Source organism: Pleurodeles waltl, chromosome 12 (assembly GCF_031143425.1).
Source record: "Pleurodeles waltl isolate 20211129_DDA chromosome 12, aPleWal1.hap1.20221129, whole genome shotgun sequence".
Taxonomy (NCBI): domain Eukaryota; kingdom Metazoa; phylum Chordata; class Amphibia; order Caudata; family Salamandridae; genus Pleurodeles; species Pleurodeles waltl.
In genome coordinates this window covers 147,201,664-147,214,737 of record NC_090451.1, presented here as the reverse complement: position 1 = coordinate 147,214,737, position 13,074 = coordinate 147,201,664, and the positions used below count along the sequence as shown (strand labels likewise).

General features: G+C 42.6%; 1 protein-coding gene across 1 annotated transcript in view; it reads left to right on the top strand.

Annotated features, from left to right (window-relative positions):
• Nucleotides 1-6,137, top strand: part of LOC138267098 (pneumococcal serine-rich repeat protein-like) — a 126,043-nt gene extending 119,906 nt beyond the window's left edge. The window contains exons 11-13 of the mRNA XM_069215947.1: nucleotides 1,584-1,681; nucleotides 2,535-2,608; nucleotides 4,510-6,137. Of these exons, the coding sequence (XP_069072048.1) occupies nucleotides 1,584-1,681; nucleotides 2,535-2,608; nucleotides 4,510-4,545 (208 nt within the window). The 3' untranslated portion in view covers nucleotides 4,546-6,137. The remainder of the gene's footprint in view (nucleotides 1-1,583; nucleotides 1,682-2,534; nucleotides 2,609-4,509) is intronic.
• The last annotated feature ends 6,937 nt before the right edge of the window (nucleotides 6,138-13,074 follow it).

Sequence of the window (13,074 nt, the reverse complement as noted above, 5' to 3'; positions counted from 1 at the left end):
TTGGGGACACCGAAAACCGGGAGCCGAAGTGATCGAGCTACGCGTTTTTCTCGGACGCGAACACATTATTAGACAACATAGCCACTTGCTGGCTTCTGTATTTGCAAAGTGCACATGCTATTAGTACACAGCATACTAAAAGGCAATGCAACCCTTCACTTCCAATTCAGCACCTATTTATTAAAAAAACCAAATCAGTTAACAATAGCCACACTCCCATCTCCATAGCACACTGTATTGAAAACAAAACTGTTCACTTGAACTTCAAGCACCACCTCATTTTACAAAAAGCACGCTGATAAATCCCATTATTGAAAGAAGCACAAAAAGTTTTTTTAAAGCATAACGGAACACAGTATGCCAACACACTACTTTTTAGAGGGAAAGCCAGAACTGCCACATATAAGAACGTTTTTGCCCACATAATCTAACTTCCAGAACATTGCATCATAATGTTCTACTCACCTCCATACATAACACAAGTAGAATACCGCAAACCTCCATTGACAATAGCAAAACTCCTTGACCCAAAGTACTCCACACTGGAACCAAAAACTTTCGTCTAAATTTCAAATACACAACCACAAACCACACCTCTGCTACCAATACGCCTACTCCTGTAACCAAAGCACCTTACATTTGGCTTGCATTTTAAGTACCCTTTCGATGTCAAAACCCATCCCCCATAGAGCAAAACTCAGAACTGTTCAATATCCAGTTTAGGAGATTTCTTGCCATTATAGTTCTAGGCAGTTTTCGCATCCAGGTGGACAACCAGGAACTCAAGGCGTCAGCTGATCAGACAGCCTTCTCAACTATGCTGTCTTCACACAAATAATTCTCAGATCCCAATGATTAGCACAGGTATTGCCTGAATCTCCTTATCAAAAGGTAAGCTTTTCGTGCGCAGGACCCTGCACCCGCGCATTCACCTTTGACATAAAACCTTATGAGGCTACAGCATGAACTTCTGCAAGATGCCTTAACAACCACCGACAATTATCATTATCTCACTCTTGACCTCTTAAGAAACTTAAATACGTCCAAACTAACAGAGAAACACAAACCATCTGCTAATCAAGTTTAGGTTTAGAAACAGGATTGGGTTGAGGATAAGAGTTAGCGTTAGAGTTTCAGTTATGGTTAGGGTTAGTGTTTGTGGTAGGATCAGGTTAGGATTAGTTTTAGAATTGGGGATCAGTGTTAGTTTCAAGGATTACCTTTATAGTTAGGGTGAGTTTGTTCCAGAGCGAAATAATGATTAAGTTTGATGTTGATGTAATAATGAACACCAGTGTTTAGATTTGGGTAAGTACTGTAGATCAGTAACAATGTTACGGTTTATTTTCAGACATATTTTCAAATATGTTTTGCTGCTTTTTCTGAAATTTTATTTTCAGGATCAGATTTTCAAGCAAATAAGTATTAACTTTTTTAAAACGCATGATCTATAACATAACTTACTTGACCAAAATCGCCAAAATCACAAATCTATTGGTCCTCAAAACTGTAAACTTTTCTTCTTACGTAATTCCCGTGTCTGCATGAGAGCGATACAGGTTCTAATCATGTTTCTTCTACAGGATAAATGATGTGGAGAAGAAATGGTATGAGGAAGGGTGGGAGTCGAATGCCCCAGAGGGATTCACAGTGAGAAGCCCACAGACTGTGAGCTGGGCAGGTAAGACCTCTTCATCCCTCCACTGTATACTCAATTAAATCACACATTTTTTAGATCAAGTGAAACACACACAGTATGACTAACCTCAACCTGGGGTGGGGGTACTACCTTTCTGGTACACAAATAATGCCTAACCAACCCATGAGTAGTATCTCGAGGGGTCAGCTTAGGCAGGGAAAGATTCTGAAGAAGACGATTTGCGGCCCACCTGTAGAAGAGTCCTCTTTCGTATTGTGAAGGAGCCTGAGCCGAGCCGAAACACACTATAAGCGGGTGGTGTATACTGACCACTTACTCCAAATCGGTGGTGAGGTTCAGAGGTCAGCATGCGGGTCAATAGATTTCCTAGAAACCACTCCAGGTGACAATCATTGAAAAAGTAGCTGTGTTTGCAATCACCCACAGTGACTGACGGTGCTCGCTGTACACCAACCCTTGCCATTTATTTTCCATTTTACCATAAATCTGATGTTTGTGCTCTTCACAATAAACAACCATATAGATCAAAATGTGTTTACAATGTAATCATAATGTTAAAAAAAACAAAAACTTGGGAAGGCGAGACCAATGAGAAGTTGATTTAGAGCACGTCAAAAAATACCATAGTTACAACCATTGTGCAGAGGCAGTGACATATTGCAAATAGAAATACTTAATTATTTAAAAAGGCAAAATATTCTAAGGGCTAAAACGTAGTGGTTTAAATAATATATGCGTTAGTATACTGCAGAAAAAAGCAGAACAGAATAGATCCCAGCCACTGCCTGGTTATGTATCTAAAGATGGAGTTTAGCCTGCATTTACCTATTGTCTATCCTGCATGTCTGAATATTATTCCTGCCTCCTTCTGTAGGGTCCGAGAGTGGTGGCTCCTCTACAAGCAATTTATTTAGGCCCTCCTTGGACAGAGTGGACACATCAGCACAGGTAAGAGTCATAATCAAAAATCACAAATAATTTGCTAATTCACAAGTGCTTCCAAGGTTGATTTTGGTCAGCATATTGTCCTCATTGGAAAGCCATGGATAGAGAGTTACAGGATAGTTAAAGGAGGAGTTAAGAAGAGGATTTAAGACATGGGGGTGACAAAAAGAGAAGAAGGTACCGAGTATGAGTAAGGTGAAAAGACAATTCATAGATAATGCAAGAAATGAGCTGGAACTAGGAGATGAAGAAAGGATGTAGGGCTTTATAAAAATGGTGAAATAGGCAGAGAATTCTGAACAGTAGAAGTGAGGAGATAGCAGATGAGGCAGAACATGAGTAGTCATGTTAAAAGCTATTGTGGGGTCTGGGACAACAAAATGCATAAGGCCGTTGTTAGATAAGAAGAGAACCTGTTTCAAAGTTTAAAACAAAATACTCTGCAGGGAAAGATAAAGGTTGGCTGATCCATCATTCAGAGTCATCAAGTGACCTTGTCATTATTAAATGGGGCAGGCTGACTATAAAATGTATAAATAAATGTGTTATAATGACAGCTCTGCCTTCTCACCAGCTCCTTCCCCTCCTGCACTCACCTCAAGGATCATGAGCAGGAATGTGGAGATTGGTAGTAAGGCAGTGGTAGTCGTGGGGTGATGGGAAGAGAATGTAAGACAGGTAGAAGTGGTGATGGGGAATACTCCATTTTATTAGTAGGAGTAGAGTGATTGATCAGATGCAAGTTCTGAGAAGAGTGGTGGGTTGGACAAAGGATGCCGGACATTGGTAGGAATGAGGTAATGGACAGAGGTGGAAGCCTATGGGATGGTGTGAGGGGTGGGGGGAGATGACCAGACGAATCCTGCTGTGGGTGGAACTGTAGTAATGGACTTGCACTTCTACTTATGATGGTATTCATATTAGTTCACTTGTATATGTACAATCTTTGGTAGTGGTAGCAGTCCAGAGATTACTTCAACACCCTCAATCTTTTACTAATTGTATCCATTAGAAAATTGGAGACACATGTAAATCTTCTCCTTTGGTGTTGATATCCATCAGACTTTGTTTACTTATACGTCTCCAAAATCTAATCATGATATTCTTTACTGAGTTGTTCAACATTCACAGTTTGTTCTAGTGGTGTTCATTAGAAGACTGGGTCTCTTGCATATCTTCTGCCTCTGGTAGTGCTACACATCAGATACAGCTTAACCTGCACATCACCGGCCCTGGTAGTCAGAAATCAGTTCACCTGTACATTTGCTGCTTTTTGTAGTGGTACCCATCAGAATATTGTTTGACTCACACATCCTCTTCTAGTAGTACCATCTTTCAGATGGTGGAGCCCTTTCCATGTCAAGTCTCAGTGCTCTTCTGGCAACAGTGTTCATCAGCAGAACAATTTATCTATGTAGCTCCTGCATTCGATAGTGAGAGCCATGAGATGTTCGTTCACCTGTTCAGCTACAGATTCTTATTGTTGTAACCATCAGAAGATTGTTTCATGAAAACATCTACTTTCTCTCATATTAACATCTATCTCAGCTTCTGACAGGGTTATTAATGAGAATGGTGTTTTAATTACATTTCATCTGCACAAGTTCAGAAGTGATATGCTTCAGATGATCAGTTCATCCACACATCTCAAACCTCCAGTACTGACATCCTCTGATCACTCAAGCAACTGTATATCAGGCTCTTGATGCCAGGGGCTTACCGGATTGTTATTTAAGCTATTTAACCTAAGCCCCAGGTAACTGAGTTTGTGGGTATGTAACAGAAGAACATCTCAAATGGCTAACACTGTATTAAACATACATGCATTACAGCTGAAAGTTCTGAACTTTCTGTATGTTGATAGAAATTTGCTCTAAGCGTATTCTCTTTCTTTTTGTTCACAGTTGAGAATTGGACGACCACAGGTGACAACGATATGAGCCTCAGAAAACAAAAAAAGATCAGTCGGTCCTGAAAGGCCTTAACTTGTGTCAGCAGCATTGCTGCACTTGTCAAAAGTGTTGGACTAACTTCAGACATTTTCCTTGAATGATGTGTAGCATTCCCCAAGAGCTGGATCTCAGGGGATATGTTTTCAAGAACCAGGATTTGGTTTCCTAAATACCCTTTTTCTAAGTGCCTATATGGATTTACAAGGCATTGACGAGAATAGGAGGCTCGCCATCTATCAAAGAAGACACTGTATCAAATCATTCCTTCATTATGGGATTCTGCAACAAGGAGAATATACTAAGCATGATTGCACTTGCTCAGTACAGTGAAACTAGCCTCTCAGAATTTCCTTCTGCCAGCTGTTTTCCCTATTGTGGTAGCTTCAGAGCAGCATGAGTTCTTGCCACCACCACATATGCATTACGTTACAACTACCTGAAATATAGGTTATGTTCTAACTCCCTGAAATTTAGTTTTGGGTACAGAACTGGAAAGGGCAATACATGAAGGAGGAAATGTACAGGAAGAAGTGGAGGGATACTGGATGATTGCAATTCATGTAGCTGAAGGAGCTGCTATGGGCTTCTAAGTGGAAATTGATTTGACACTTACAGGGTTATAAGATGATCAGGCATCTATATAACTGTCTAAAGATGTACCATGAAAAAAGATAAAAGGCTTCATGGATATTTTTTGTGAAAGATTACTATTAAGTGACCAAGCTTCATGAACTCGTCTGAAGATCTCCCAAGAACAAATACTAATACATTTTGTGATCTTTCTATGGACACCTCAAATACTTAGAAAATCCAGAAATTCTGTGTTCTGCCCAGTAGGCCAACGTGACGAGGAACAGCAGAGATCAGAAGATCAGCCTCACTGTACCAGGGAATCTCTACCAACAAAACTCAAACAGATATTGGACCCTCTGCAAAGACATGAAATGGTCAAAAGCTAAATGTTGATTTGGCCATAGTGTCTTGTGGTCTGAAATATTACTGTCTGCAGATTTTGCACATTAGTAGCCTGGAGAAATAAGTTAACATTCTTTGGGGCTCAAGAACACTTTCAAGTTAAATCAGTAATTATTATTCCATTTGTAAATTGTAATTTATTTTAAGTACTGTATTCTAATTTGGTGGAGAACCTGTTACTAAGATCCTCTGTCACCGCTTATTTTCATAATTGTGTTATCATATCCTAGTTGTCATTATCACAAGTACATATTGGTTTTTTTCAGCCAAAAAGTTTCAGCTTGACGAGATTATATGCCATTAATTTAGCTGTTACAAAGCCTCAATTCACCCTCACAAAAATGCTTTTCTGACAGTTATTAGATGTGCTTAATAACCCTTATAGAGATGCTTCTGCATACTCCAAGCACAGAGAACTGGGGAAGCAATGAGCTACAGCTAAAATGATAAAACATGGAATATATGAATTGATGTGGGGGCGCATGAAATGTTAATTTTTAGATATGTCAATTAAACATTTCTACAACCATTTTTTCTTCATTTCTTCAACATTTTCAAATTATTATAGAGAGGCTATAAAGGCTTATGACCTGTACTAATAAATAAAATCAATACAATGGAATGTGACTATTTAGTAAATGTGTCAAAATAAATCTAAAATTATGAAATTAAAGATATTTGCGAGGTTACTACTGTGAGCCACACACAACATTAGCCAGAACAAGAGCAACATCAGACAAATTCACAAGTCAAAGATGACTGTACTACATTGATATTAACACAGGCTTCATATAAATTGTCTCTAAGCATTGTGGTAGGATGTGAGCAGAAGTCGGAGCAGATGCACCGTTCTGCTAATGCGACAGCACCATGCTCAAATAATAACTGGGCACATTGATTGAACACCAGAGTCAGGTATGGCACTGTTTGGGATTTATAGGTTGCTAACTTATGTCATTGTAGAGTGCTTAGCAAACAGCTGCACTGGGCATGAGGCAATCTAATTTATAGATTTGTACCAGGTGACCATGTTATGTGATTCCTATTTTGGTAATACGGCTGCATGTTTAGGATGGCAGCATCACTGAGTGTGGGAAACTGAGTGCAACCTAAGTTGCTTTGTAGGTGTCTGCCTATTTCCGGTTAGCTCACAGTGCCTCACCTAAACCTCCAAACTGTTCGGGTAAAAGGTGATTTGTGGCAACCTGGACCCAACACTCTGACTCCTCAGGGTAGTCATGGAAACAGATCATATCTCTTGTATTTTGTTACTCCAGCATGCCAAGGCAAGACACAAAATGCAAACTGGATTTCAATGCATTTATTGCAGCAATTCCATTCTATTGTAAAAAGCATGTGCTACGATAATAAGGCAGAGGAAACAAATCAAAGTAACCAACATTAGAGGCAAAGTGAAGAGAATAAACAGCCCCCCCATGTGTGTGTTTCTATAGAGTCTAGAGGTTCTTCCAAAACCCTATGTCTAGATCTGACAGCATAATGGTTGTAACCCTCTGCCTGGCCTGATTTAAGAGATTAGCCCCAGCCCCATACCTGAATCAAACAGCAGGGCTCTGTCTGTTGTATGGATGGCAATCCTCTCTGGAAGATGAAAAGTCAGTGCCAGTGTCAGCCAAGCTGTATGTCGTATAGTACGTGTCCCAGGATAATCATGACCGGAATGCCCTCTACTCTCCTTAGGCCTATGTGTAGTTTATATAATGTCCCATACATCGTTCATAAAACAGTTCTGATGCAATGCTGTGCCTCGGAGATACAATATGTAAAAGCAATTACTGAAGCAGGCTAGCTAAAACATTAATAAACTATGGATAAATGTAAAAGGAACTCACTGTGAAACTAAGCTAAGGTGGGGTGCCCAACCCGAGTACTAAAAGGGGTCCTTACAACAACCATGTTCATGCACCATAATCCAAAGGGCTGAAGCCTCCAAAGAAAGCAATTGCTAAAAACCTAATAATCTTTGCCCTGGCAAATGCTACCTGTGTACTCTCTAGTGGCATGGCCAGGCATACCAACAATTACATCCATACCTGGCACATCAACCTCAGTTCAAGTACAATGATCAGTCCTTCCAGGGAGTGCTTGTATCTAGATTAGAAAGTTTTTGCAACAAAGTGATTCTGCTGGTAACTATGAATGCTGGAATGACTCCTCCAGCCCCTCTTCCCCCACTCCAGCTGCGACCTAAAACCCACCTTCCCCTCCATCATTATTGCTTCCTTATTAAAGACGAGGCTCTTTTAAGTCAGCTCAATCCTACCACCTTTCCCCTCATTAATCCCACAGTCATCTCAAAATATCAGTGATGGATTGCCCTGGGGGTGTGCCATGGGGGAGCAAGGAGAGATAAGGTATGCTCAGAGATATATACAGGACAGTGATTACCAAGTGAACTTCTGAGGGAGAAAATGGGTAAAAACATGTTGTACCCCCTGAAAGGATATGCTATCTCCTCACTATTGAATTTTGTTCTACCTTCTTGCATTAAAACCAATAGAAATCATCCTGATTAAACAAATCACCTGAAGTCAACCACTCAATTCTACACCTACCCCCAAGAGGAAACCAAAGTGTTGAATAAGAGCATGGTAGGGTGGGGCATTCACTGATATTCTATTCTGTCTCACAACCAATCTACTCATGTACACATCAAACACCACAGCTCCAGGTGCTATATCTAATCCTGGGTGACATTCCTTTCTCCCAAAACCCTGTTAAAAGGAAAAAGCTGGAGGTAATCCATTTGCTTTGGACTCATTAGGCAAGCAGTTAATTCTGAGGCTTGGCCATCCCTGCAGATTTGGTCCCAGCTGGTCGAGACAAACAAATATAATTATGGAGCGTGGAGAGACTGCTAAGCCCCAGAACCTTTCAGGAGAGTAGTTACCATCTCATGTGCAGGTTGTGTCCTGTCACCATGGACTGTCATGCCTTTGATCTTTCCAGGTCTCCAAGACCCATGCACGTCTTCATACAGCAGTGACCAGAAACATTCTGCTTTCTGTGCATTATCTGCAGAGGGCTAGCCGAATGCCTTCTTCCTGGTCACAGGCTCTATGCCTTCAGCAGCTATTCACCTGATGCTTTGGGCATTCCATACCATCATCAGAATGGCCACAAGTCTCTTTATTGTCCACAAACCATTTTGTCTATCCCACCAAACGATTCACTGCAATGAAGCAAAGTTCTAGATACTTCCAATTGTGTCTTTCACCACACTTTGCTCTCTCGTAATAGACAGACCTCAGTGTAACCCTGAGAAGAGGTCATCACCACCTCACTTCCCCCATCTAGCAGAAATAGAGTATAATGACTACACAGAGTTTGATACTGTTTGCAGCAAATACAAATAACATTACTAATGAGCGCATACAGCTGATCAGTTACTCAATCACAAGCCTTTAGGATATTTATTCAAAGATGTGCAGGTTTAGAACCAAAATGCAGATTATAGATGGGTATCCCTGCAGATGTCTGCTGTTGCCTCTTCTAGACACTATTAACAAGATGCCCCCAGAGCCTGGTGGAAGTCCACAGAACTGGACCTGGAAGTGGAACCTCTGCCTGTTCGTCAGCCATGGTGACCGCCAAGCACACCCATCTAATCAAAGGTCCTAAAGACAGGGTCTTACCTTTGTGTGATGTGTGTTTAGGAATGCAACTGAACATCTGACCCTTGAAAGCAGAGATGCAATCAAGGCAACTCCTAATCACCCTCTCTGAATCCAACATGTGGTCCCTTGAATAATCCTTACTGGGGGGAAACAAAAGCTGCCATAGTTCAAATGGAAGTGAAAGGGAATCTTTTTGATGAACAAATTTACTGGTCTAAACAATTGGGAAAGAAAATAGGGCTCTTGAAACAAAATAAAGCTCCATACACGTAGTCCCAGTCCCTCCCCATCCCATCCGTTGCCCCCCACAAACCAGACCAAAGTAGAATGCAAAGAGTCTACAGTTGAGGATAATTCATAGTACTCCCAAAATTTACCACAGATCTTTGAAAATGTCTTCGGACATCCCTGGGCTATGTAGATTGGCTCTTCCTGCTTGGCACACCACACTGTTTTAAAGTTGGTGGGGTGGGTTGTTTCCACATCACTATCAGTCTCTGGTGGGGCCCGGGATGGCCCGGGCACAGCAGCACCAGCAGGGTCTGACAGGGTCCCAGGAAAGACAGCCTCCAGGAATGCCAGGGATCGTCCATGCCTCCTCCCTTGCTCTTAGAATTAGGGCAGTGGTGTGTCTGGGAGCAAGTGTATGCCAATTTGGGAGGAGCAGGGGCCATCTAAGAGCTATCCTCTGTAACAACATATCTACAAAAGAACTGCTGCTTAGTGGCTCACTCCCAAGCAGACTCTGGAGTGTCGAAGAATTTTGTGTGAGAGCCGTGGACAACCTGCAGACTTGCAGGGAAGAGCGGCATGTAAGGAATCAACATCATCCTGAGTTTCTGTTTTTTTTGCATCAAAGGACTTGTGTTGCAGCTGTGTTGCTCTGTTATAGTCCAGGAAAACCACAACATGAGACGATTGGTAAAGAAGCTTACTGTGGGCACAGGCCTCCCGAAGAATTGCTTTTGGCTCTTGGATGTCCAGGAGTTTAATAATCAGTAGTCAAGGAGATGCCCCAGGTGGGGGTCACTGCATCAGAGAACGTTGTGCCATTTCCACCACAAACCATAGGGACAAGGATCCTTCTGGCATCCAAGAGCGAAACCAGGTCTCCACAAAAGTCGTCAGGTGGGGGGCCATGGCCCCCTCGGGGAATCCCACCAGATGGAGAGTGTTGCTGTGGGTGCAGTTTGGGACATCCTCTGCTTTGGTCTTTATTGCTTGAACATAACTTAAGTGTCCACTTTGACTTTGAGATCAGAGGAATCATCCTCAAGAGTAGAAACATGGCCCTCAGCCTCACTGACCCATCCCGCTACATTAAGGAGGTCCTACCGCAGCAAGGCCACATGGATGCCAACCTTCTTAATCTTTGATTGCAAGACTTCTTGGTACGTCTTCATGGCCTTGAGAATGTGATGACCTGGAGATGCATAGGACAGTGGAGGGGGGGTCTCCACCCATTGGTTTCTTGGCAGTCTCTAGAACATTTGTAGTGAATTTATCAATCTTCTATTGAAACCCAGACACCAGGGGTCTATCCTTACCCATCGTCTCATCACAGGGAGTCGACCACTGCAGGGACCCCCAAAAGTCACTGTCTCAACAGGGAGGGAGAGAGACAGCAGACCGTTGGTCCGGTATAACGCAGATCAGGTGCCAGTTCGTTCAGGACGGGCTCATGACCTCACCCGACCTGTTTGCCCCCGGTTCTGGCAGCGTCTTAGGATGCGTTCTCCATCTTGGCAGCACTGGCCACACTGTGAGACTGTCCAAAGATACTTGAGGCACTCTTTTAACCCATACCTGTCTTCAAACTTCAGTCTAGCAACAGCAGACTCTTGTACCCAGATGAGGATCATAGCCCCTGGACATTACTGTGACAGAGGGAATGTGGTATGGCATGTGATTGGGTACCCTACAATAACTCATTGGTGTTTGAAGAGTATCCTGACGAGGGAAGGCCACTGCTTCAGGGTGCTTAGTAACATTTCTTATCATTTCTGGTTCTCCTAGCCAGATTACACTACAGCATATGTGTGGTTCTGGTTCCTTTGAGCAGTCCACAGTTTCAGGAGTATGGCACACTTACTCTGGAAAGAAGCTAATGCCATGCTAATGTTGAGTCATGCTGCCTGTCCTCAAACATACTCTTCAGGCAAGCATTTCTGGTCAGCTCCAATACTGAACTTCTTCCTAGATTAGTCACACCTGGAGAAAAATGGTCAGTGCACAGCTTCACAAGCTTCAAGAAATAAGCTTTATTGAGGACCATACATGTCTTCAGAGTGTGACGCCTCAAAATAATAGCTATAGAGGCCAAATACCTTTATTCAATTTGTGACAGCTTGGCAGTTTGAGTCCAGATTCCAAACTGCTTTTTTGTAATTGTAGGCAGCCCTTTTCTCAGGGTCTATTTTAAGATAAAGTAGCAAGGGTTAAGAAGATGAATATTTCCGCCCCAAGCCAGAGATCAGAAAACCAACTCCTTGTTTGATGAAACAGGAAGCCGGCCAAGGCTCAGGAGGCGAAAAGGGCAATGTGCACTGGCCGGCCCTCTAGGTGGCATCATGTAGCCACTGAGAAGATATCAAAACCTTTAATGAACCTGCTGACTTTTTCTGAGGAAAAATTAAAGAAACCCTAGGTAGGGCACCTATGATGGGCAACGTTCCACTTTTAGACATATCAGGCTATTGTTGATGTAAGGGTCCATCTTACAAAGTAATTGTATGTAGGATAGCTGGGACCAGATCGCCAGTTTGGATTTGGTGAAGCACGGTGAGAGCACCCTCTCTGTTAAACCCTTGTTGGCCCTTTAGGATGCTATGGAATGGCATACTGTAAAGGGTCTAGGAATAACTGGCTGTGCCCTGACTGTAAAATGAGATGAAGGTGAGACTGCTAGAGACAGCATGATCCTAAACCTGTGCGTGATGTGGCTGTGATTGGTCAGGAGATAAAGGTGCATGATGTTTGCCTAATCTGAGGATATGCTGTGAGTATGTTTGTTTGAAAAGATGCCCTGGAGAAAAGATGCACTGCCTTTGGGACACACCGCAGGTAGTAGAAAGACTCCAGGGTAAGTTGTCCAGGAGCCAGACAGGCAGTGCGTGATCTATATAAGTCTCTAGTGAATTGTTCCCTGGAGAATCATGGTTTGCTACCATTTCATTAGTCTGGATAATCTTCAGCCCATGTGGGCAATACGGTAGTGGATACTGGAAAATGTAACAGAAAATTTATATCATGCTGGATCACACATGTCACTGTAGAACATTCATGGTTAGAAGTGTGTGCGTGCAGTGGGGGTTGTTACAGGGATCCCTGATCAAGTAGGGGTTACTGGGCTCCAATTGTAACAATTGGTGTATTTTACCTCTAATGTTGTAGGGCATTTCCTACTACTGGACCCAAACCTGAGCTCCGTGTACACCTTTTAGCTTTGTTTCTCTGTGTGGTGAAGCAGAGCCGTGCAAGGCTTACTCAAGGAGTCGGTGTGAGGTTAGAGACTCAGAACTTAGTACTGCATAAATAGTGTGTGATAAATCAATGTCCGCCCAGTGCTTTATGTCTTTCTGGTTCTCATCGTCTGTCGTGGTCATTAGAGTTTGCAGTTTAAAATCAATCTTCAGGTTGGCCTTGGACCTCTAGGTGGTGCAACCACCCTGCTAAGCCAGCCGTGCTTCTCACTGATATGCATGCGGGTTATAAGCTCCCTACACATGCGCTTACGCTAGGGAGTGATGAAAATGGTCAGCTCCAACTACAGGAAGCTGCCAGTCACAATCCTCCGGCTTCTTGGGAAACAGCTTGCTGCAGATGTCTTTGTATGGCCTTTGGAATGATGCTCGGATCCTAAAATTCCCACCTCCAAAACCGAAGAGCAGATCCAAGTAAAGTC